At 46.3% G+C, this 24,688-nt stretch overlaps 1 protein-coding gene across 1 annotated transcript in view; it reads right to left on the reverse strand.

Moving 5' to 3' along the window:
- MAP3K9 (mitogen-activated protein kinase kinase kinase 9) overlaps positions 1–24,085 on the reverse strand; it is an 83,896-nt gene extending 59,811 nt beyond the window's left edge. Inside the window, 3 exon segments of the mRNA XM_037503610.2 lie at positions 16,480–16,893; positions 23,685–23,959; positions 23,961–24,085. Coding sequence (XP_037359507.1) covers positions 16,480–16,893; positions 23,685–23,959; positions 23,961–24,085 — 814 coding nt within the window.
- Between the last annotated feature and the right edge of the window lie 603 nt (positions 24,086–24,688).

The raw sequence follows: 24,688 nt of genomic DNA on the forward strand, positions 1-24,688 counted from the left end.
TCCCTGGACGGTGGTATCCATATTTCCCACAACACTCTGGATCAAGCTTGAAAGCCCAGCAGCACTGGTTCTGTTGTCAGGGGCTGGGGTTGAAAGAAATAACACTGCCCTACAGTCAGCATCTCACAGCATAACCTGAGGAGTCATTTGACCTCTCCAGGTTCCCTTTTTTTTTTTTTTTTTTTTTGTGGATCAAATTAATTTTTTAGTATTTATGTAATTCTGAAAGATGAAGCCAGGTCCCTGCACCCTCATGGACCAATTTCCTTTTCAAAAAAATGTGTTAACCTTTCAGTTGGAAGTGCCATCGCCAAGTTGCCAAAATGACCAACACAAAGGGAGAGCTTGAAAGGCACCCGCTATATACTTTCTCAAGGCCTTTTAGAAAATGTGGAGTCATTCCCTTAGCCGCATACATGGGAATCTATAGGAAAGGTGACACTGTAGACATCAAGGGGATGGGCAGAGCTCAGCAAGGAGTGCCCCACCAGTGTTACCATGACAACGCTGGAAGACTCTGCTGTAAACAAACAAAGGGCAAGATTCTTGCTAAGAGAACCAATGATCGTATTGAGCACATTAAGCACTCTAAAAGCTGAGAGAGCTTCCTGAAATGCATGAGAGAAAATGATAAAGAAAAAAGGAAGCCAGAGAGAAAGGCACTTGGGTGCAGCTGAAACACCAGCCTGCTCCAGCCAGAGAAGCTCACTTAGCAAACCCATGGGAAGGAGCTGCTGGGATGATTTCCGGTGGATTCGTGGTGTATAGGTTGGGGTGATGGGGGGCCTCTGGAATATAAAAAGTAAATTTTTTAGGTGACTTGGAGGAGGCATGTGGAGCAGAGACATGTAAATAAGGAGGCCCAGTTGCTTCTTGCCTTTGGACTTGCACCAGGGACTTGGGGTACATAGGAGGAGACACATGTAGTAGAGACATTACATGAAAGAGAGGTGGGTGAGAACCCATGGGAGGCTGACAATGGCAGCCTTTATCTCGACTTGTATTTTGATTTTGTTCCTTTTGTCCCAGACTTGCCTGGCCCCTTCTGCCCCTTTCCTATGGGTCCCCACCAGAAACTGCCTTAGTCTTGTGGCAAGCTTGTGGGCCTCAGTGGCCCCACTTTGGGTCAACCCTGTTTGGCTGGGCATTTACACACCAAGGGAGGGGTAACTTTGGCTGTTTCATTGGGAAACTATTATCCTTCTCTCTTTCTGCATACTAATCCTATTTAAGTTCTTTTCTACTGAATTTCTTTCACACTAAAAACAATTAAAATTTAAAAAATAATTTGTTATTGATGTAGCCCTGCATTATAACATGATGTAAGTTTCAGGTGTATGTTACTTGGCATCAGTAAGTGTGTATACAACATTAAGTTCACCAGGCAATGTCAATTCTATCCTTTACGACACCATGGTTCCCTTTGTCCCAATTATTCCCCTCCCTTTCCTTCGGGTGCCCACTGATTGAAATACAGTCTAAAAGTTATTTTTTTAAAGATTTATTTATTTATGCATACAAGACCTGGGGTACAGGCCAGAGGTATGTGTCGGGGGTGAGGGGAGATGACTGGATTCACCAGAGACAGAGTGGGGAACAGAACTGGCAGATTGGCTGAAATACACTGCTGAGGGGAGCAGCGGGTGAGTCAGGAGAGGTCTGCTGTACCATGTGGGTAGCTCCCTGACCGGGGATCAAATTTGTGCTGCAGTGGCTGCGGATAGCTTCATAGGTTGTGTCTTAACCCCTTGCGCCACCAAGGAGTCCCCTAAAAGTTATTTTTTTTTTATTTAGTTCATCTGTTTGTTTTTTCTATATGCCACATATGAGTGAAGCATATGGTGTTTGTCTTTCTCCCTGTTTTATTAAGCTTAATATCCTCTAGGTCCATCCATGTTTCAAATGTTTTATTATTTTTATTTTTTTTAAATTTTATATATTTTTTACATGATTTTCATTTTTGCACAATGTATGCATTTTCATCTTGGTTATAGGCCCCACACAATTCCCACCCGCCTTGTCCCGATCCCACTCTCTTCTCTCCCCCTGCAGCGCATCTCTGGTTTATAGTTGCTTGTTGATTTTGAGTTTTACTTTATTATAATTAGTCTTTTTCCTGGTCCCTCATTTAGGTTTTCTAAATTCCTGCTATGAGTGAGACCATCTGGTATTTTTCTTTTTCCTTCTGGCTTATTTTGCCAAAGGACATAGAAGCATTAACTCAAAAGGGCACCTGCACCCTTACATTTATAGCAGCACTATTTACAATAGCTAAGCTTTGGAAACAACCCAAATGCCCCAAAACAAATGACTGGATCAAAAAGATGCAGTACATATATACAGTGGAATATTACTCAGCAATCAAAAAGATTTTACTTTTTTTTAAAGCTAACTAGTATTCCATTGTATATACCATATTCCATATATATATACCACATCTTCTAAGGATGCTTTGAGCGCCAGTCTTCTCAATAAACACAAAGTCCTTTCCCATCTTGTGAGATGATGGGTGAGAAAGCAGCTACTAAAGAGAAGAAATCTGAAGTCCAGAAAGCTGATGCTGGTGGTGAAGTTAAGAAGGCCAAGGCCAAAACCCCTAAGAGGCAGAAGCCCCATAGCAGCTGAAACCCTGTCCTAGTGTGAGGAATGGGCTCACATTCTAGAAAGGTCATGTATAACAGCAAGTATTCAGCAGCTATGGCCAGGACTGAAAAGAAAAGAAGGAGAAGGTTCTGGCTATAGTCAAAAAACCAACTGGTACTGACAAGAATGGCAGAACCCAAGGGGTTAAACGTCACAAAGTGTCCCAGTATTATCCTACTGAAGGTGTACCTCAAAAGCTGTTGAGCCACAGCAAAAATCCTTTGGTCAGCATGTCAGAAAACCACGAGAGGCATCACTCCTGACCATCCTAACAGGGTGTCACAGAGGCAGGAGGATAGTTTTCTGGAAGCAGCTGGGCAGGGCTTGCTACTTGTGACTGGACCTCTGTCCCTCTACCGAACGCCCCTGCATAGGACACACCAGTACTTGGTCAGCGCTACCTCTACCAACATTGTCATCAATGGTGGGAAGATCCCAAAACATCTCCGAGGCTGGTTTCACGAAGAAGCAGCCACGTCAGCCCCGACACCAGAGAGGTGAGATCTTCCACAAAGAGGAGAAGCAGGAGGTGACAGAGCAGCCCAGGCAGAAGAGACTGTGTGGACTTGCAGGTTCTGCCAAATCCAAGCTGCTCCTCAGCTCCAGGGCCACCTCCGCTGTGTCTGCTCTCACCCATGGAATTTGCCCTCACAAACTGGTGTTCTAAGCCTCCTATAGAGAATCTAAGTAAATAATGATAATTTTTAAAAAATAAATAAAGATAAACACAAAAGAAAGTTAAAGACTGGAAATAAAAAAACTATCGCTAATTCCCCCATTCACAGTCTTGTTCGTTTTCCTCTTGGATTCTGAAGGTTGACAGAATGCAGAACCAAGAAATATATAGTAAGTGTCCAGATGGCATGTACACCATGACTAAAATGGCAGGAGAAGATGAGGTACATAGACAAGAATAGGCGATTCACACGTAACGATAAAAACAGTTGCATTTGCACAGTGAAATCTGGAATAACTTTTTTTTTTCAATGAGACTTTTTCCTGGCACATCAGGTGGCAAACAGTGACAAGGATTTGCATAAAGAGGTCTCAGTTACAAGGTCAAGCACTATCAAGGTCTTGTAACCCCATGGGTGTGGTGAGAGGGCCTACCCCCACTCCATCCCCCAGTCTATTTCTCCCAGGAGGGGGTAGACAGTGAATCACCAAAGCTGGGCGAGTCCACAGACAAACACTGGACTTCTGACTTCCTGAGCTACTCCAACAACACCTTCCTCAAGCGTCCCTAGTTCCTGAGAAGTTTATGAAATGGACATACAAAAGCAAGGGCTTGATGAGAGCAAATGCAATTTACTGAACAAAGGTTTTGAATCTATCCAGAAAGGAACTGGGACAGAAAAGGCAAGATTTCATAGCCACAGTGGAACTGCTGCCGAACATCCGGGCTGCTGTTTGCAAAGCCTGGTGTGTGCATGATTTAAAGGCAGGGGAGGTGGGGAGCAGGGCAAGATGGAAAAAGGAAAAGCAATGCCATCTCTGCCATCAAGAATCCATTTTTTTCCATAGGAAAAACAAAATGTCAAAGGAGACCCACCCCAAAAAACTTAATTTCATTCACTTTTTTTTCCCCCGTCCCCACCACCCCCCTCATTCACTGCTAAGCAGTAAACTTAAAGTTTAGGATAGGAAGACGACTGGCTTTTCTCTGTATTTCAATTTTGTACTGTTTTTATCTTGTGTGTACATGACATTTTAAATTTAAAAATCCATAGTGCAATTGGAGAGAACATGACTAACACATTGAAAAGGCAAGTACAAGACAAATTATACTCAAAAGTACATGCTCATAAATTATGGGTTCAAATACTCAGAGAATAAAGTCAGTGGCTGTAAATTACAATAACAATGATCAATGTATGAAACACCGGCTTGTGCTAAGCACTGTTAAAAGTTTCACCTAGATTATTTTATTCAATTCTTACTTCTTCCCTGTGCAATGAGATGAGTGGGATTATAACTACTCCGAGTTTACGTTTTAAAAAACTAAGACATAGTATGTCATTTGCTCAAGGTTCCAGCTAGCAGGCAACAGGACCAGGATGCAAACCCAGAACTCGCATGGGCTCATCTCCATTGGGAATGGGGCTCACATCCTGTGTGGGGGCTCCAAAGCAGAATTTGGGCATTGTTTGGAGAAAGGGAGGTGGCAGGGATTAATGCATAGGAAAAGCACAATGCTGGCACAACCAGATTTGGAATAGCTGCAGGTAACCAACTGCTATCCAGAGCTGAGAGGGCGACCACACTCCACTCTCCTAACAGTATTCAGAATACAATCTCTTCAGTCCACCTGCATGTGCAGAGTGTTAAGAGAGCCTGTGAAGGGCCTCCCCGGTGGCGCAGTGATTGAGTGCTGGGTTGTGAAGCTGCCCGCGGCCTCTGCAGCACCGGTTTGATCCCCGGTTGCTCCCTGGCCACCGGAGGAGGGTCCCACGTGGCGCGCAGACCTCTCCTGCCGCCCGCTGCTCCCCTCAGCAGTGTACTTCGCTCCTTCTGCCTGCTCTGCTCCCTGCTCTGGCTCTGGTGAATTCTCTCACCCTCCCGCGCTTCTGACTGTACCCAGTGCTTGTATAAATAAATAAAAAACAAATAAATAAATAAATCTTTAAAAAAAAAAAAAAAAAAGAGAGCCTGTGAAATAAGAATGCTCAGTTGATGTGGGGAAGCCAGGAGGGGATGTGAAAAAGGTGTTCCCTCTGACCCTGGCAGTAGACTGGCACAGCCAAGAAGGGAGGAGAAAAAATATATTACTTTTATCCTGAGGCGAAAGCATTTTAATTATCAGCTGAGAGGCCAGCAAAGCCATATACCCAGCCAGCTGTCCCATCCAATCAGGCTAAAGGCCATGACAAGACGAGGCCGCATTTCTCAGGGGCTCTCTTGCTGAAGCACTGTGTGCTCAGGCTGGGTCTGGAGGCAGGAGGGGAACAGGCCTTTCCCACTGAGGCCCAAGATCAGCTAGAAGGGGCTGCTGGGCAGAGTAAGCCCCTTCTACTGTTTCAATGAAAATAAATCTGCTCGTTTCAGTAGGAGTGGTAAAACTAGCCAGGCTGTCCTGGGAGAAGGCAGGTCAGGACTGCCTAAAGTTCTCATTTTGGATTTTAAAAAGGGAAACCCAACTATATCCTGTGTACACCTAAGGAACAAGGAACAGAAAGAAGTTTCTCCTACTCCTTGGAAAGAAAAAAATAATCTAGCCCCGTTACTGAGTGTGGTTCCTGTGTGTTACGTGACACAGGTCATTTCACACTACCTTAAACAACACTGCTCGGTCCTGTGTCATCCACATTTTACAGAGCAGAATCCTGGAGCTCCAAGACACTATCCACATACCCAAGCCAGCGGTGCAGAAAGGTGGCAGGTGCTCAAATAACATTGCTTCATTAAAACACTGATGGGGAAAAAATAATCACGGCCGACAGTGAACGAATTGACGTTATTTGAGCCCCTGTTTTTGTTCTACATGGTTCACGTAAAGTCTCAGTTTCCAAGAACCAATTAATGATACTGAGGACTTACTAAGGACTTCAATCTAAGTCTTTCTGATTCCCAAACCAGTGTTCGTTCCATTAGACCACCAAAACCAAGCCTGAAGGAGAAAAGCCTTCTTCACAATCAAGACCCCGAAGATTCCTACAGAGTAAATACCCCAGGAAGATTGACAGAGAAAGAGGTGTGCAGTCCACAGCGCTGTGATTGCCTCATTTCTGTCTCACTGGTCTAGTTAATTGCACCGGCCTGAAAGAGTCTTATGCAATTCAGAACAGCAGATGGAAAGTCAATCCTGCAAAGCTCTGAGACACCAGGATGCCCTTGGTCAGCTCCAAGGACAGAATGGCACTTAACTGCGTCCTACTTCTAGGCTGACGGCTGCCCTTGGTTTATCATGAGTCCCTGCCATGATTCCTGAGATCGGAGCCTCTTTCCCAGCAACGCCATCTGTCATGCCCCCGGCAGCAAAGAGGGAAGGGAGCACCTGTGAGCTCCCATCAACTGTTTTCCCACTAAATTGTTTGGGAAGATTCCCCACCAAGAGCTTTGGGCCCTGCAACCAGAAGGCAGAAATAGGGGGCCTGGGCACACTGGTGCCTGACACAGATTCTGACATACAGTAGAGTCACCTCCTACTCATCAAACACACATTCACACATAATGTCAGAGGCCATCTCATCCCAACCTCTCATTTTACAAACAGGACTCTAAGGCCCAGAGAGGTCACAAGGTATGCCCAAGGTCTCCCAGTCAGGCAGTCCAAGGGCAGCACCTGGACCGGCATTTCTCTCACTGCTGCATTCTACCACTTACCCAGATGTCCAATTTAAGATGTTTCTGTAACAGTGTTGATAATGCTGCTGGTAACCTTCTCTGAGTCTTGGATTAGTAAAAGTTACTCATCCCCCAAAATGAATGTACACACAATTTGCCTAAATTCCAAGGGTTCCAAATGACCTAGGTTGTCAATGCTTATTAATAAAAGGAACAAGTGTGGTTGTACAAGATAGTGATGGGGATCCTGAAGGGGACCCTGAGGTAACGAGAAGGGCGATCCAGAGAAGAAGCTACATTCTCATCTTGATTCAGCCAGACCACTGACATCATCACCCCATGTCTCGGCTTCCTGGTCCGTAAGTGACCCTGAGCTACCTCAAGGAAATGAGGTGAAGGACCAAGTCAAGGAATGGAAGATTCTCCAAGAGACATGGAGGAAAGACGGGCAGGCTCTTGCTTGTCTCCTTCAAGATCCTGAGCATACATCCTGACCCTGAGAGATGACAGTACCATAGGCCATCTGTGAAAGATGGAGGCTGCCTAGGTGTTGAGGAGGAATATGGGCGGGGGTGGGGGAGGAGACATAATTATTTATTTGACTTTCAAAGCAATAGTGGTTCAAATCAGAAGAGAGGTAAAGGGGAAACATTTAGGGAACCATCTAGAAATTGGAACCATCTGGAACTCAGGGCCCACACACATTTTGATGAGCACTTGCCCTGAAGCTGACCCTTCACCGAGGCTGTGTCCCCAGAGTAAAGAGCCATCATAGTACAGAAATATGTATCAAGATTCCCACACAACACATTCTTCTGCTCCATGCCATACAGGTCTATAGGAGCCCAAATGCTGCCCCAGTCCCCAAGCTACTTCCTGCTCCATTGAGCAAGATGCAGAAGCCTCCAGAGCCACCAAAGAGGAAGGATTCCAGAGCAGGCAGAATTCCAGAGTGACCTTGCAGAAAGTAAGGGCAGATGTTCCACAAAGAAACAGATTCCCACATGAATCCTCTTTAGGGGCCCCTCAGCCCCTCCCATCACAAAGCACAGAGCTAAGAGAACCCACAGGGAATGTCAAGGACCCCATACTGTCCCGGGGCCATGCCCTCACTGGGCAACTGTGACTGCTGGTCTGTCTGCCTGGAACATCCTCAGTTCACCTCATCATGTTGTCTTGTTCATGCCTCTCCAATCCTTCAGACTGCCTCCTCAGGAAATCCTTGGGCAGGCCCCAGTGTGTCTTCAGGCACCTGAATCTTCTCTCCACAGTACTCACCACAGCCACGTGATGAGTGTGACGGTCTTGATGAAGGTCCTCTCTGATCTCTGTGCCTTGGAGGGCAGGGCCCAAGAATAAACACTCAACTCACATACACGAGAACCCTCTCCTTGTGGAAGAAAGCCTCAAAAGTCCAAGAGGACAGGGAAAAGCAAGGTTCCCAGGCAAAATTAAAGAACGGAGAGACATCCAGGTCAACACCCCAGGCCTCCCCAGGATCATCTGCTGAGTCATATTCACCTAGCTGGCTGTTTGCTTCACTTCAGCTTTCTTCTCTTATATATTTACTTTGATTTGCAGAACATATGTCTGTATTCATGTGAAATGTGACCCATCGACTGAACACAATACTCTAGGGTCTGCCTGGCAGCTGCTACCCTCCTACAACAAGAGCAAAAATGCAGTTCTTTGAGCTCTTGTGTGATTCTATCACGAAAACTCCTCAAAACACATCCTCCAAATCCCTATGAGGGGGAATTTGTAACAAAGAACCACAAAGACTAGAGAACCACAAATGCAGAGAACAACAGGGAATGCCAATGCCAGGTAGTGTTGAAGACTCTTACTTGGGACGCATTTGTGAGGCACAGGAAGCCCTTCACACACCTCTTGGGAAAGAATGGGGATTGGGGGCACCAGCTGATACTTGTTGCCTCCTGGATTCACCCTGGGGATGTTTTGGTTTATTTTATTCTGCAATAGGAAAAACCGTTTTCATGCCTATTGCTCACACTTTTCTAGGCCAGTCATTTTTGCCTCCTTGCTCCTGGCCAGGATGCCTGTGCCTCAGCAGCTTCATCCCTAAGCTTACCAATGTGCAGGAGCTGGGACACTAGAGAGAGCAGAAACCACTGGGTCACAGGGCCCCACAGCCTTGCGGCCAGGAAGCTCTCCACCTTGAGAGATCCTCCACAGATAATCAGGGCAGGACTGCAGCATGGATTTGATCCTCAGACAGCCAGGGAGCTATCCATATGGCTCAGCACTGTCTCGCCCACTGCTCGCCTCAGCAGTGTATTTCAGTCAGTCTGCCTGTTCTGTTCCCCACTCTGTCTCTGGTGAATCCTCTCACCCCCTGCACCTCTGGCCTATACCACAGTTCTTGTGTGCATAAATAAATAAATCTTTAAAAAAAAAAAAAAAAGAAAGAAAATTGGGACAGAGGCTGTGGTGGGTGTTCAAGCCAGTGCACTCTAGGCTCCGGATCTTCACAGGCAGTCCAGGCCAAGGGCAAGATGGAAGCTCTGTCCTCCTACTGCAGGAAGACAAGCTTTCTGCTTCCTTACCTGATGAACTCCCAGAGAAAGTTAGAGACAGGCCCAGGCATGTGTGAGCACATCACTGGGAGGAGCTTGGGGGAGGCACTTGGGCCTCCAGTCACAAGAAGGCTGTCTTTGAACAACTCAACAAAACTGGGATGGCTACTGTGGTAAAGCATGATGGGGAATTCACAGTTGGGGACAACAGGAGCATAGAGGCTGGATGGAACAGACTGGCTGCAGGTCCAGGTGGCACAGGGTGGTGACCTACTCCAGCAGCACCTGGTAGCCAGGAACCAGCTGCAGCAGAAACACAGGCCAGAGGGAGTGATTGAGGCCAGCTTCTGGGAAGGACACAGGAAGAAGCGGCAAAAGCGTCAAGGTTGCCCACACTCGGACATCTGAAACAGGCTGATGAGCTCAGGCAACTAAGAAGGCTCAAAGGACTGTAGATGACAATGAGGATGACAACTCTGGTGTGAGGGAGGCATGAGGGACACCTTCTCGCAGGAGAAGGAGATTGTTACATTTTGAGATCCTACAAGTAAAACCAGTTCAGGTGATTCATTTACTCATTTGCCTGGAACTACATTGGGAGCTAAAGACACAAACTCTATTTAGAGAGATACGCCGGAAATCACTGCCAACAAAAAAGAAAAGGTCAGTGGATACAATTTAGTGGCCTGCCTGTGGGCAGCATGGAGTTCTGCTTTTCAATGGCCTGTGAATACCCATCTGGAGTCTTTACTCACTTCACCATCAATCCATCCACGCCTGCGGGTCTACGCCAGGTGCTGGCTGGATGGCATCTGAGCCTGCAACCACTGGACTGGCAGCTCTGGTTCCCTGTCACTAGCACCATCTTCTCCACCTTCTCCACATTATCAGGGGGTATGTGTTTGCACCATATGCCTATGCAGAACCAGCTCTGGTGATGGGCTCTCAGGAAGGAAAAGTGGCCGGTTTTTTGAGATGAGTGCACAAAGCTGGGTAGGGTGGATGGGCGGAGAGATGAGGATGGGCAGCCCGGCAAGCATGATTCCTCCCCTGGAGAGGGCTAGAGTGATGAGGTCTAGTGGTTGGGAAGTACAGGCTATGCTCTCAGGAAGGAGGGAACCAGCTTGGCAGAAGGGGAAAGGGACTTCAGCAGGAGAGGGAGAAATGGCAGCAAGGGACTCGTGAGCCCTGAAAAGAGGAAGGTTCCAGACCAAATAGGTTGATGAAATGGGGACGCAATGGCTCTGTGAGAAGAGCAGTAGATAAAACCAATTAGATAAAACTAAACCACAACAGAGCCCACAAAATAATGCAGAGAAGCACCTCCCACTGCCCAGCAGCAGTACCCTAGCAACCAGGTAGTGATCAGGGACACAAGCAGAGGAGTCAGACCTGGGCTCGAAGTCTGGTTTACGTCTGGCAGTGTGACCCTCAAGAAATGGCTAACCCCTCTGTGCCTCAGAAACCTCACTTATAAAATACATGTCTACTTGGCAGGGCTGCTGTGACTATTACATGAGAGTGTACTTTAAATGCTCCGGTAGTGACTGAGCTAAAGAGCGTACTCAGTAAGCATGAGTTATTACTATGATCATAATCATTATATTATTATTATCACTTAGGGGCTTAGTTTAGTTAATATATTTTAAAAATGGAATTCTGTGCAGTCTTTGAATACCTAGCAGTAGAAGAATATTCATCAACATAGGAAAGTGGCCACCACATGATGGCAAGGTGGGGGCTGAGGGAAGCTAGATATAAGCAATATGTGCAGTGGGATTTCCTGGGGAAAAGCAAATATGCATAAAGGCATAAAAAGTTCAGAAAAAACATGGTTTTTTTAAATCTCTTTTTCTATGTTTCCAAAAGGAAGAAAAACTCATTTAATGATAAAACAAAAATGATAACACTACCTTTACTTTAGGTAAGGCTTTTCATTTTCCAAAGATTTTTTTATGATCACAATTTTATACTAATTTACCTTTTAATGGCTGCTATTAAACTGCTATTCTGCCAAATACCTTCACTCAAGCTACGTATTACATGAGATTTAGAAATCTATCTACCTGTCCACAAAAGGGCAAGCTTTCCACTAAAAGACCATCTTTCACTAACACCTGTGCTAGTAACCAAGTAGCTGCAATGTGATGAAGTAAACACAGGGTTTTTTACAAGTAGTTTTAAGAGGTGAGGTTTTAGCTAAAGATGCAGTGTGGTCAAGTCATAGAACTATTAAATCAGTGTTCTGAGCCACCCCTCCCAGGGCCTGGCTAACTTTGTTTGGATGGACAACATTATATCTGAGCATTAACACATCTCCCCCATTAAGATTCCACAGCTGGGCCTCCCTGGTGGCGCAGTGGGTTGAGTGCAGGGCGGTGAAGCTGTCCGCAGTCTTTGCAGTATGGGTTCGATTCCCGGGAGGCCAGGGAGAGTCCCACGTGTCAGACCTCTCCTGTCACGTCCGCTGCTCCCCTCAGCAGTGTATTTCGGTCGCCTACTGTTCTGCAACCTGCTCTGTCTCTGGTGAATTCTCTTACCCTCCTGCACCTCCGGCCTGTACCCCAGCTCTTGTATAAAAATAAATAAATCTTTAAAAAAACAAAAACGAAATAAAAAAAATAGATTCCACAGTAATGTTATAGGGTGTCACCACGAAAGGATGAGTGTTGCTGTGGTTGTGGGAAAGGGAGTCATTTTTTCCACCCCCACATCTAGCTGCCAATATCTCAGCACCCTTGGACGACAACTCCCATGAACCAGACTTCCAGAATGGGGGGCAGCTGGAAAGGAGGAAGGAGGGAGGGAGATATGTATTTTATTTATTTATTTTTTATTTTTTTTTTTATAGAGGCATATTTTTATTTATTTATTTGTTTGTTTGTTTGTTTTGTTCATACATGCACTGGGTACAGTCAGAAGCGTGGGAGGGTGAGAGAATTCACCAGAGCCAGAGCGGGGAGCAGAGCAGGCAGAAGGACCCAAGTACACTGCTGAGGGGAGCAGCGGGCGGCAGGAGAGGTCTGCGCACCATGTGGGACCCTCCTCCTGTGGCCGGGGAGCAGCCGGGGATCGAACCGGCGTCGTAGAGGCTGCGGGCAGCTTCGCAACCCAGCGCTCAACCGCTGCGCCACCGGGGAGGCCCGGGAGATATGTATTTTAGTGGAAAAGAAAGACAGGTGTGGCGGCTGCTCTGGTCTTTGCTCTTGGCTGCTGTAGCACTTATGGGCAGGAGGGCCCTTCAGAGACCATGGCATGGGACATGGTAAATTTCAGGTCTCTCCTACTCTCTGAGTCTACCAGGCCCTGCCCGCCCCATTGCTTGTTTTTCCCTACCAAGAGGTGTCTTGGACTCCTGGCAAGCTTTGGGGCCTCAGTTGCCCCTCCCTGGGTACAGTCTCTTTGGCTGGGCATATGCCCGTGAGGAGACAGGTGATTTCAGAGTCTGAGAGGGAGTGTGTTATTTGAAATTCTTCTCTTTCCTACTCCTCTTCTATGTCCTTTGAACCTCACTCTGATTAAAAATCTCTGAGCACACTGTGACTCTGCTCTCTTTACTTTCATGCATAGGGGTGGCAGAACCCTTAAAATGGGCCCCTTAACAGTTTGGGGTCCCTGGGCACCCCTCTGTTTCACCTGACATTAGTAAGACTGCTAGCTGCTTCCCCTACCAGCCAGGTTCTCCCTATTGCCTAATTAGTCATAAACTTTGATTATTAACTGAATTGACTGCCAACCACAATAAAATTCTCCAGGTCCCAACCTCCCCTGTGGCTAGCCATGGCCCCGTCACTTCATTCTAGTCAATTAATGCAAACAGGTGTGTGGTGCTGGACTTCTGGAGGTTATTGGGTGTCAACTCAGCCATGTGAGCACCTATAACGGTGTTTCTGCTTTTAGTCCTCCTTCAGGCCTTTGACTTGGACAAATAATTGGCACTGAGCAGTCATCTCGGATTACAAGGCAACCGTGAAGATGCAAATACATAGTAGGATGACGCAGTGAAATGCAGGACACTGGGTCCCTTATGACACTATGGGGATGCCCGAAAACCCTCCAGACTATATTTCAAAAACAAGTGACTATATACCTTGTTTTGGTTACCATTGTTTTATTTTATTTTTCAATTATGTGCAGTCAAACCTAAGCTGATTACGGATTATATGTCAACATGAGAAGCTATCTGCTATATGCATCTCACTAGCAATAAGCAGGAAGAGATTTTTAAAGTAGGTGAACAGGATAATAAAACATTTTAATAAGTCACTCTTTTTACTGAACTTTTTATGATGACTAAATTTTTCCACAAAAATCAGCCCTCCCTCTATACATACTCTTTTCTCTAGAGATCCAAAGTCAACTTCACACAAATCATTCATGAATTCTGCCCTCATATGACAGTGACCAAAATTCAACTCTTTGGAGTCAAAGAAGCGGCCCAACACATCTAAAATGATTTTCAAGTCACTCACACTGGACAATGAATGTGGGGTCATCAAGGCTTGTGCTGGAATGATAGGATCCCAGGCAAATGTTCCCCCAAAGACAAATGTTAAGGAGCTACCCAAACTCATGCACTAGTTTTACAACAGGTAACACTGTCAGCACCATACACGCAGTCCTTTAAAATACTGCCCAATGTGTAAGAGCAACTCCTGCCCCAGTGCACAGCACCCGAAGGCTTCTGAAGACCTGACACCCACTTAAGGAAAAAGAAAGGACCAGGGCTTTATCTTCTGGGTTACAGAATGACATTCAGGTGTGGAGCCATCGCCTGCAAAGAGCAGGACCTTGGCACAGGTGAGCTTCTCTTTCACAAGAGCCTGGCCTTTCAAACATAAATCTCATAAAAGGTAAAACCTTGTATTTACAGCACGAAATTACCCAAATTTAAAACCTTATAGAGGAAACTATTAACTTTTATAATTCCATTATCCCAGTCTAGCTTTTAAAATGAGCTCAATTATGAAAGGTCAGAGCACTTGCCTAGTTCTCCCAGTATAAGGATATAAGAAAAAAGTAAGTTCAGTTCCTATATGACATTTTTGCCAACACATCTGTTTATTTTTTTTTTAATTAATTCCTCCACACTGTGTTGGTTAATTTCATTTTATTTTCTTTAAATTTATTTATTTAGTCAAGCACTGGGTACAGTCAGAAGCGTGGGAGGGTGAGAGAGGATTCACCAGAGCCAGAGCAGGGAACAAAACAGGCAGACTGACGAAATACACTGCTGAAAGGAGCAGCGGGAGCGGCAGGAGAGGTCTGTGTGTCATGTGGGACCCTCACTGGCGGCTGGGGATGGAACCAGTGCTGCAGAGGCTGCGGGCAGCTTCACAGCCCAGTGCTCAACTGCTGTACCATGAGGGGAGGCCCCACATCTGATTACTCTTACCCCATCATCCAAAGCAACCTCTAGGTAGAATTTACTTTGAAAAGGAGTCACCAGTAGTTTTAATTTATTTAATACATTTAAAGAACAGAATTTTGGAGAAGGGACAGAATAAGTACATGCTGAGAAGGGAAAGAGATTATTTTACCTAACTTAAATCCCTCATGTGCATTAGAATCACTTGATGACATTTTGGTCAATGAAAGACCACATATACCATGGTGGTCCCAAAAGCCTCCACCCTAAGCCCAGGGGTGCAGTAGCCAGGGGTGCAGTAGAGCATAATTTCACTCTGTGATGTTCCCATGACTACGAAATCACCTGGGGACGCATTTCTCAGAACATGTCCCCACCGTTAAATATCTTATGCCCCACAATCTTACAAGGATGAATTTTTCTACTACTAAGGGGAAAGAGGGTGCAGGAAGAAGAGATGAGGGTAATAGAGGCTATTTTAAATAAATTGTAAAATTACATAGATAAATATCATATATACTTTAAAAATGTCTGGATGGACATGCCAAGTATAATATCTAAACTCTCTGAAGGAAACAGTATGAGTTATCTTTCTCTGCTTTCTGTTTATCTACACTTACTAATTTTATAGACAAAAATATTACTTATATAATCATTAAGCTTATTTTGTAAAGTAAGCAGATTCATAATAGCATTGACAAAAAAATACACTAGATCTGGAACAGCTCAGAACCAAAGTCTGAAGGATTTCTGGGCTCAACACTGAAGGACGCAGAGAGGGAATTTCTCGGAGACCACACGCCCTCCAAGCCCTCACGCCCCCTCCCTGGAGAGGACACTCAAAGGGATTTTAAGCATATGCCAGTTAGCAATTCGTATCCTACCACTTAGTTTAGGCAAAACAGGGCACAAATTACCACACAAAAGCTACATATTCTCAGCTCCTGCTGATTTAGCCAACGAAAGAGACTCAAGTTGCCACCAACTCACCATTTAATTATGACTAACACTTGCTTTACAATCCAGTTTATGGACACGGGATGTTTAAAAAACAGTTACTTCTCAGTTCCCTGCTCTTAAACACTAGGTAGTTAAAGCAATTAACTGATTAATACTACCACTAGGTGATGAGGAAGGCCGCAACACCGCCCGCCGGGTCGGGTCGTGCTCTCCAAGTTGACACTGTCACCTGAACTGACTTCACAGCTTAAATGTGCCCCTTCTTAAAACCTTCACTGGTGGGTACCTCAAGTAGGAGTGTTTAGGTAAAAATTCAAACAGGTAATATAGGTTTGTTTTACCTCTTGTTCCTCTTTACCAAAGAGGAAAACCCTTTTTTGACATTACACACTTTCCCCAGCTGGAAAACTAAAGTTATGTATTTTTTTGCACAATATATCAGAATTATACGATGTGAGCCTTGCTGGTGAATGTGAGCTCAGTGTTATCCCCCAGTCCTTAGGAGCCTCATTTCTCTCTTCTTAATTCAACTTTTTCTGGCACTCACTCCACCCCTACATCTCAACTCAAAAATGGAATGGTTTCAAGCCAGGAGCTTCCTGTCCACTAGGAATTCACTTTCACCCAAGTTCCAGACTGAGTTTGAAAGTACTCTTAACCCCTCCAGCTCCACCTCTTCATACTCACTGTTGCTGGACTTAAGGTCACGGTGGATGATGGGGACAATTGCCTCATCATGTAAGTAGTTCATCCCTCTGGCAATCTGCACGGCCCAGTTCACCAGGATGTCCGGGGGGATCCTTTTCCCAGATAACACTCTATTCAAAGGCCCTCCACGAGCAAACTCCATGACCAAGCAGAGGTTGGGTTCCTTTAGACACACTCCCCTTAGGGCAATGATGTTCGGGTGCTTCAGCATAGCAAAGAGCTTGGCCTCCTGACGAACATTCTCTATGGTCTGGCTGATGTCCTCATCAGGGTCATGGCGAGCTGCTTTCACGGCAACTTCATCCCCTATCCAGAAAGCGCGATAGACCTTTCCAAAGCCCCCAATGCCAATGATCTCTTCCAGTGTTAGTTCTGCAAAATCAATCTCTAACACTGAGAAAGAAAAGAGAACAAAAAAGCAAGTTAAAAGCATTCTGAAAATACCATTTCATCACCCATAAACCTGGATGGGTAAATCTGAGAGTTGTCTATTCACTTGCCTTTTCTGTCTCCCCCATTACAAGGTGCATCCTAAAGGGCAGGAAATGTGATGAACTTATTTTCTGTTGCGATATCCTTAGTGACTATAGTATGCACTCAATAAATATTCATGAAATAATTTCTACTTGGAACATCATGCAGAGTTTGTATCAAGACCAACCATTCTAACTAAAGAGAACACTGGGAAGATAATTTTTATGAGATTTACTCAGGTTTCACTGTGTGCTAAGTGCTGAGAAGCCAACCCAGTGCCAAACAGACACACAACAACCAACCAGAGTGTGAAAAGAGCCTTTGTAGCAGTATGAAAGAGGATTTGGAAAATCACTAACTCCCACCATGAGATGTAGGGATTAGGAGGGTGAATGGGGAGAGAATTCTCTGGGAAGGTGACATTTGAAATGGGCCTTAAAGAACGAGTAGGAGGGAGCTCATCAGGCAGTGAGGATCTGGATGGAGATGAACAATCCAGGCAGAGAGAAGAACATGGGGCATGAGAGCTTTATGGGTATAGTAGGGATTTCAGGGACTAATGCAGCTGGGTTACAAGTGTTTGGACAGGAGATGAGGCTCAAAGCCTTGTAGGGGGCAGTCAGGTCATGAAGCTAAGGCATTCTGAGGACTTGAACTTCCTACTGTGACAGGAGTCATGTATCTTTAAGAAGGGAGCATTGTTAGATCCGTAACTCTCTGGCATACAACCTGGAGGACAGGTTCCTGCAGCAAAAGGAAGCTCTAAGACCACTACAGTGGCCAAACATGTGAACAGGAGGGTCTGAACCTTAGCAGCAGTGAAGACAAGGAGTACAGAATGAACTGGGAGAGTTTCAAAACTTGGTTTTGAAATAGTGTCCTTGTGACTAAGACATGCAGAAAAGGTCTTACTCCAAGAGGCATCTGGGCCACAGCTACATCCCCAATGTGCCTGTATCACGCCCAACCACTCATTCTCTTTCCAAAATCCATTGCTGGAACCTAAGGTACTTGACTATATCCTTAGCTCAGTTTAGGATAACTTCCATGGATAGATATAACAGCTACCAGTGACTGTAAATGTTGGACTAGATGTGGTACTCCTATGTGAGCAAAGTGCTATTTTATGCTTCTCTTATGAAAGCCCTGTTCTCTATGCAATTTGTCTTTACTTGACTGATTCATGCTCATCCCTCAGGTCTTGGCGTAAACATCAACTTCCTAGAGAAACTTTTCCTAACCCCTGAATAAATGAGGTCAGACCCCATCAAATACTTCCAGAGCAGTCTCTATTTGGCAAGACTCATCAAGATCCTGAGTCCTATCCGATTGCAAGATCCACAAGGGTGGATTCTGCCTGCCTTATTCAGCACAGTGCTCATTATGTCCAGCAAAAAGACAACTGAAATATAATGGGGTGGAGTGGGATGGTGTGGAGGGTAATCTACCTCAGGAAGAAACAAACCAAACTCAGCTCTGAACTTCTGGCAATACCAAAAGAGGAACTGCACACTGGTGGGTGTTCTCTTCCTTACTCAGCCAGTTGGATGCGCCCATTTTCCAGATGTGGGTGGTGCTCAAAATTCTGCTCTTGCTTCATAATAGTGCTTGAATTTCATCTGGAGTTAATACTCATTTCTGTTTTGTAATGCAACTCAGTTTGCATACAGGAAACTCTATAGCCCAACCTGATGCCAAAAGTTCCAACTGTTCAAGCTTATCACTTTGTCTATCACTCTTCCTGAAGAGTAAAAGGTGTGGCAGATCCTACAGACTAGTTATAAGAATCCACTCTAAGATCCTTTTAGCACGTCTTTCAGTACTATAGAGGCCAAGCAACTAAAAACTGCATTTCTCAAGACACCCTGACAGCTAGAGTTCTGGGTGCAGATTAGATTCTGACAGTAAGAAGCACAAAACACAGAAGGCAGAAGTGAAATGGAGACATCTTCTAGTTGTTTCTTCTGGCAAGCATGGCTATGGAGAATTGGGCTTTTTTACAATAGCACGTTGGTGTCCAGTTATCAGTTCTGTGCATGTGGAGAGGAATGTTTCATGGCAAAGTGGCTACCTAATCTCTGAACTGCAGCTACAGAGATTGAAATCAACAACTTCAAAAGGAATCCCTGATTCTGTACCTTACCAATTAGAGGCAGCCAGTGCCTGGCGGGCCAGGTCTGCAAAGTTCTGGGAGTTGTTCCCATAGGCCCAGCTAAGAGCCCGTTCTCCCTGCCCTTCCAGCAATTCTGTAAGCACCAGACATCCTGTGCTAAATCACCTTCTGCTTAAAATAGCTTGAGTGTTTCTAGGTCCTAAAATGAACAGATTGATTACCAATTCTTGCCTTTTCTCATCTGTATGAATTTTGAAAAATAAGCCTATGTTAAAGAGAGATTAGTGCTCCTCCTGGGAAAACATACATTAAGAGTCTTCTTGATGATGGAGGGAAGGACATTCATTTTTTTCTACCAGTTTTAAGACTGATGTAAAGATATGTGCCTTCTTAACAAATTTGTATTTACACGTCTTATTTCCTCAACTAAATATATAAATTCCTTTTAAGAGAATTAACTGTTGTATTTTCTCTTATTTCCTTTTTCCCCTGGTTGAGAGCAAAACTTTAAACACACAATAAGTGTTAAATACTTATTTAAATATATGAGGATTTAAAAAGATGTAATTCTGGATGGGGTGCTGAAAGGACAGCTCCTTTGACAGCATTTCACAAAAGACAGAAAACCTCAGCAGAGAAGGTAAAGCAACAACTTCTCTCTGGGTACAACATAAATCTCAGATTCTTGCTATTCAGTTACAAAAATATTCATGACTAGCCTTCAAGAAAAGTACAGAATACAGTTTTCAAAAAATAGAAGACAGGGGGCGGGTGAGGAGGGTGCTTTCTTTTTCCTTCCCTGCTAAGTCCCGCTGGGTAGGATCTAGACCTTCAGTTACAGCGGAGAAGATGTGGGGCTCTCCCTCCCTCCCTCCTCCAGTCAGGACCTCATTTTAAGTAAGAATCAGGTCAAGTCGTATTCACACATTTTTCATTTTTCTGTGGAAGAATATTTCCAGGAATATCAGGAACAAACCTTATTCTTTTGCTTTTTGAAGATGGTATTGCCTCTCAGTTGTGTCTTGGCACATTCTGGTGGGTTTTGAGCAAATGAATGGTACATATCTCACTCATTTAACAATCTTAAGAAAAATCTGAAAATCTATTATTTCCAGGGGACAAAACAAAAAAATGTAAATTAGTAATAACCTTCATTCATACCCTGCTTGAAAACAATTTTCCTATAAGAGAAACCTTCTGTAATACCTAGGATTATGTCTCTCCCTAGATGATAAATTGAAACTGCACATTTTCCAACTTTTACTGAAATAAAGGTGAGCAAATTCCTGTGTTACTTATATTTGTCAGCTTTATGGAGAGCTAAACTCTAATACCTACATTAGAGGGAGATAAAAGCACTCTATGAATGTTGGATGGGTAACAATATCACTATTATACTTTTCCTTGGTTATAAGATTTAGCAATTTCCTCCTCCTCTGTTTTGAACAAAGTTTGAAACAAAATTTTCACCTTGAGGCAATATCTATAACTAAAAGCAAGTATTACTACTTGACTAAGTGTCTTCTATTCAAGATCTAATATCACAATGCATGCCCCAAAGGGGAAGTTCAAAGGGTAATGGGGAAAAGTTATCAGTGGCTCAATTTCACTCTAAGTATTTAGGGCCAAGATTATCAATCAGGGCCTCCCCGGTGGCGCAGCGGTTGAGCGCTGGGTTGCGAAGCTGCCCGCAGCCTCTGCAGCGCCGGTTCGATCCCCGGCTGCTCCCCGGCCACCACAGGAGGGTCCCACATGGCGCGCAGACCTCTCCTGCCGCCCGCTGCTCCCCTCAGCAGTGTACTTCGGTCCTTCTGCCTGCTCTGCTCCCCGCTCTGGCTCTGGTGAATTCTCTCACCCTCCCGCGCTTCTGACTGTACCCAGTGCATGTATAAACAAAACAAACAAACAAATAAATAAATAAATAAAGCATGCCTCTATTAAAAAAAAATTAAAAAAAAAAGATTATCAATTATCTTTATTTTCTAACAGAGTGACATAGTGACAAAACTGAGTTGACTGGCAAAACATATACATCAGAGGAACACCTGTTAGTAACTTCCTGTGTACATCTCTACCAAAGCACTATATTGAAATTACATATTTACATCATCAGGCATCCACATGTGTAAATTATAAGCACCTCCTTGTCCTTTTTTTTTAATCTCCTGGTATTTAACCCTGTAGCTCTCTTTCACAAGACCCTCTGACTTTTGAATGGAAATAAACTTTTCTGAATCATCAAGAATTCCAATTAAGATTGAAACTCCTGGGCCTCCCCTGGTGGCGCAGCAGTTGAGTGCTGGGCTGCGAAACTGCCTGCAGCCTCTGCAGTGCCGGTTTGATCCCGGGCCACCGGCGAGGGTGCCACATGGCACGATAGACCTCTCCTGTCTCGCCTGCTGCTCCCCTCAGCAGTGTACTTCATCAGTGTGCCTGTTCTGTTCCCCGCTCTGGCTCTGGTGAATTCTCTTACCCTCCTGTTCTTCTGACTGTACCCAGTGCTTATATAAAAAAAAAATTGAACCTCCTGGTGAGGTTTAAAAACAAACAAAACAACCTACCGGGACCAGGATCTTTCAGTTTTCTTCAAGTCAATTATTTACGTAAGCACAAGGTACTTCCTAATTTTCTCACTGAATTGTAGCAATCTACAGTTGGGTAGCAATCTAGCTGTAGCAATCTACAGTTGGGTAACTTTTGTTAAGATATAGTTAAATTCTGGGTACCTAGCAGAAGGAGCTTCTAATGTAGCACACTGTTGATGCCTCACTTCCTGTGGATTGGTTCTTCAGAGTCTAAGTCATATTCATCCCCATAGCTCTCACAGCCAGGGACACACTATGTTAAAGAGACTGAGTTCCCATTCATGAGTCTCACAAGGCTCTTCCACTTTGACATTAGCTGTTCCTGAAAACAATTCACAAAACTTCTCCCACAGAGAACCTTGAATTCTGACTTAAGCTTGTAACTGCACTGTGCTTTCTAACATGCCAGATCATTCTTCCAATATTTCTTGCAATTGGTGATGAAGTTCATCTACAACTATTTCAGATACTATGCTAGAAACCTCAGCCACCTTCTTTCCGATACTAGTGCCAAAAAAAGTAATATCTAGAAACAGCTCAAAATAATTGGCCGCCTCCAGGCATTATGAAGGTCAAAATGTAGAAACAGGAAGTTTAAAACTGATGAGAGAAAGAGAAACAAAGAGAACTGAAACTCTGAACATTCACTTGACAGTCAAAACACCAATAAAAAATAAAGAAGGGCAGAAAAATAGAAGTTAGATTTGACATTGATAGTATTTAAAAGAACATCTTAAGCTAAAGTAACACAATCGTTAAAGTGTTACAAATGAAATTTTAAAATCAAAATTTTTAAAAATCAACTAAGATGTAAAGTCTACCAAACATGGAATAAACAATAATATGTATAATGACATTTTTTTAACCAGAAAGAAACATGGGGACCCCCAAATACAAATAGTGTAAATTGTAGAGAGATATTTACATCTTTCTTCTAAAACCACCTAGAATAACTGATTAGGGATTCTAATAGCAATTTAACTCCTTTGAAAAAAATAAAGGAAATTGCATTATGGGTGTGGAACAGGGGGCTCCTGGGAAAACAGTGAAAACTAGGACACTGGTAGAAATGCCCTGGGAGGGGACCCCTGGGCATGGTCCCCCTGAGATTTGGCAAATACCAAACCTAAGCAAGGCTCTAGGGTGAGAAGAAGGGAGAAAATATATTTTTTAGCAGCCTGGATGTCAAGGGGCTGGAACTTAGCCATGTACTTTGTGGCCCTGATCTCTCATAGGGGCATGACATACTTTTCCTTCTCTGATCATTTCTCCATCCATGGCCTGTCCCCTTCCTGCCCCTCTCCTCTACACACACACACACACACACACACACACACACACACACACACACACCCTTCTTATCCACTCTTCGGTGAGGCTCCAAAAGGTACAACTTCTGAAATACAAAACTGGGATCCAAGAAATCGACACTGACATTTCAAAGACACGTCAGCCCTAGTTCACACAGGCTCCAGGCACCGTGAGCCAACCCCGTCCTGCGGGAGACATCCCCATCTCCTTCAAAGCAAATGCCTTTGAGGGGTGGGGACAGGCAAGAGAAGAGGCCGGCAAGGTGCCTGATTTGGGGACTAAGGTTAAGACAGACACGGCCAGCTTGCTAGATAGCTTTCCAGGGTGGAGGCTGGGGGCTTGGGGAGGCGCGTAGGGCAATGGCGAGAATCTCATCTGGGGCTTCAGGATGTGCAAGCCAGGAGCAGTGTCTGAGGTGGTCAGATGAAGGTTAAGAAGCCCAAGCGCCCGAGGTTCCAGGCAAGGCCTGGGGTGTCTGCTCTCCATCGCGCCACGCAAAGCCCAGCCCGCGCGAGCGCGCGCGCACACCCACCCCCAGATCAATCACACCCACCCCAGGTCAGTCACACCCACGCCCACCTTAACCCTGGAGAAGGGCTCGCTCCCTCTGCGCCCCCCGCCCCAGGCCTCCACCAGCGCCCCCCCCACTCCCCGCCCCCCGGCCCGCCGCGGCCAGGCTGGGGGCCCCGCCTTCGCCTTACACTGAATGGGCGGGTAGCAACTGGGGTCCTCGCTGCCGGGCGGGCAGCGGCTGGAGAAGGCGCTGCGCGGGGTCACGTAGTTGCTGGGGAAGATGCCCACCCGCTGGTTCAGCTGCCCGGTCCACCAGCCCTCGTCGCCGGACACCTGCGAGTCCTTGGACAGCACCTCCACCACGTCGCCCAGCCGCAGGGTCAGCTCGTCCTCGCCCGCCGCCTCGTACTCGAACACGGCCGTCCAGTAGGGCAGCGGCGCGCCGGGGCCCCGCTCCCCGGGGAGCCCCCGGCCCCTCCTCCTCCTCTTCTTCCTCCTCCTCGGCCCCGGCCCCCGCTCCGTCCTCCCCCGGCGGGGTGGCAGCGGCGGCGCTCGCCAGGCAGCCGAGAAGCGCTCTGGAGGGCTCCATGGAGCGGCCGATCCATAGGGTGCGGGGCTGCCGCCGCCCGCAGGAGCCGCCGCCGCCTATTGTTCATGCGGCTCTGCAGAGCTGGGGGGACCCCCTCCCCCGACGGCGGCCGCAGGTAGGGCCCGGGCTGGCGGGGCGGAGAGAGCCGGCTGCCGGGGCTGGGGCTGGGGCTGGGGCTGGCGCGGCCACAAGTGCGCGCGGCGCGAGCGCTCACCGCAGCCTGGGGGCGCGCGGGCCGGAGCCCCCGCCTTCGCGCTCGCCCCCCCGGGGGCGGCCTGGCCACCTCCGCCGCCGGTACCTGCCCGCTCTGGGGGTGCCCGCCGCCGCCCGCGGGCCGCCGCTTCCCTCTCCGCGCCGCGCCCCGCCCCCAGCACCGCCCGCACGCCCGGGGCCACCTGACGCGCGGGGCTGGCTCCGCCCCAGCCCTGCGGACCCGGGGCGGCGCCTCCCGCTCCCGGCCCGCCCCCGCGCCCGCCCCCGCGCCCGCCCGCCTTCCCATTGGCCCCGCCGGCCCGCTCGCGGGGGCCTCCCGGCGCGCTCGGGGCTGCGGGGTCACACACCGGGCCCACCCCCACGCTCCCGCCCCCCCTTTGCAGGCTGGCT

Source organism: Talpa occidentalis, unplaced genomic scaffold (assembly GCF_014898055.3).
Source record: "Talpa occidentalis isolate TD23 unplaced genomic scaffold, MPIMG_talOcc4v2.1 talOcc4.11, whole genome shotgun sequence".
Classification (NCBI taxonomy): Eukaryota; Metazoa; Chordata; class Mammalia; order Eulipotyphla; family Talpidae; genus Talpa; species Talpa occidentalis.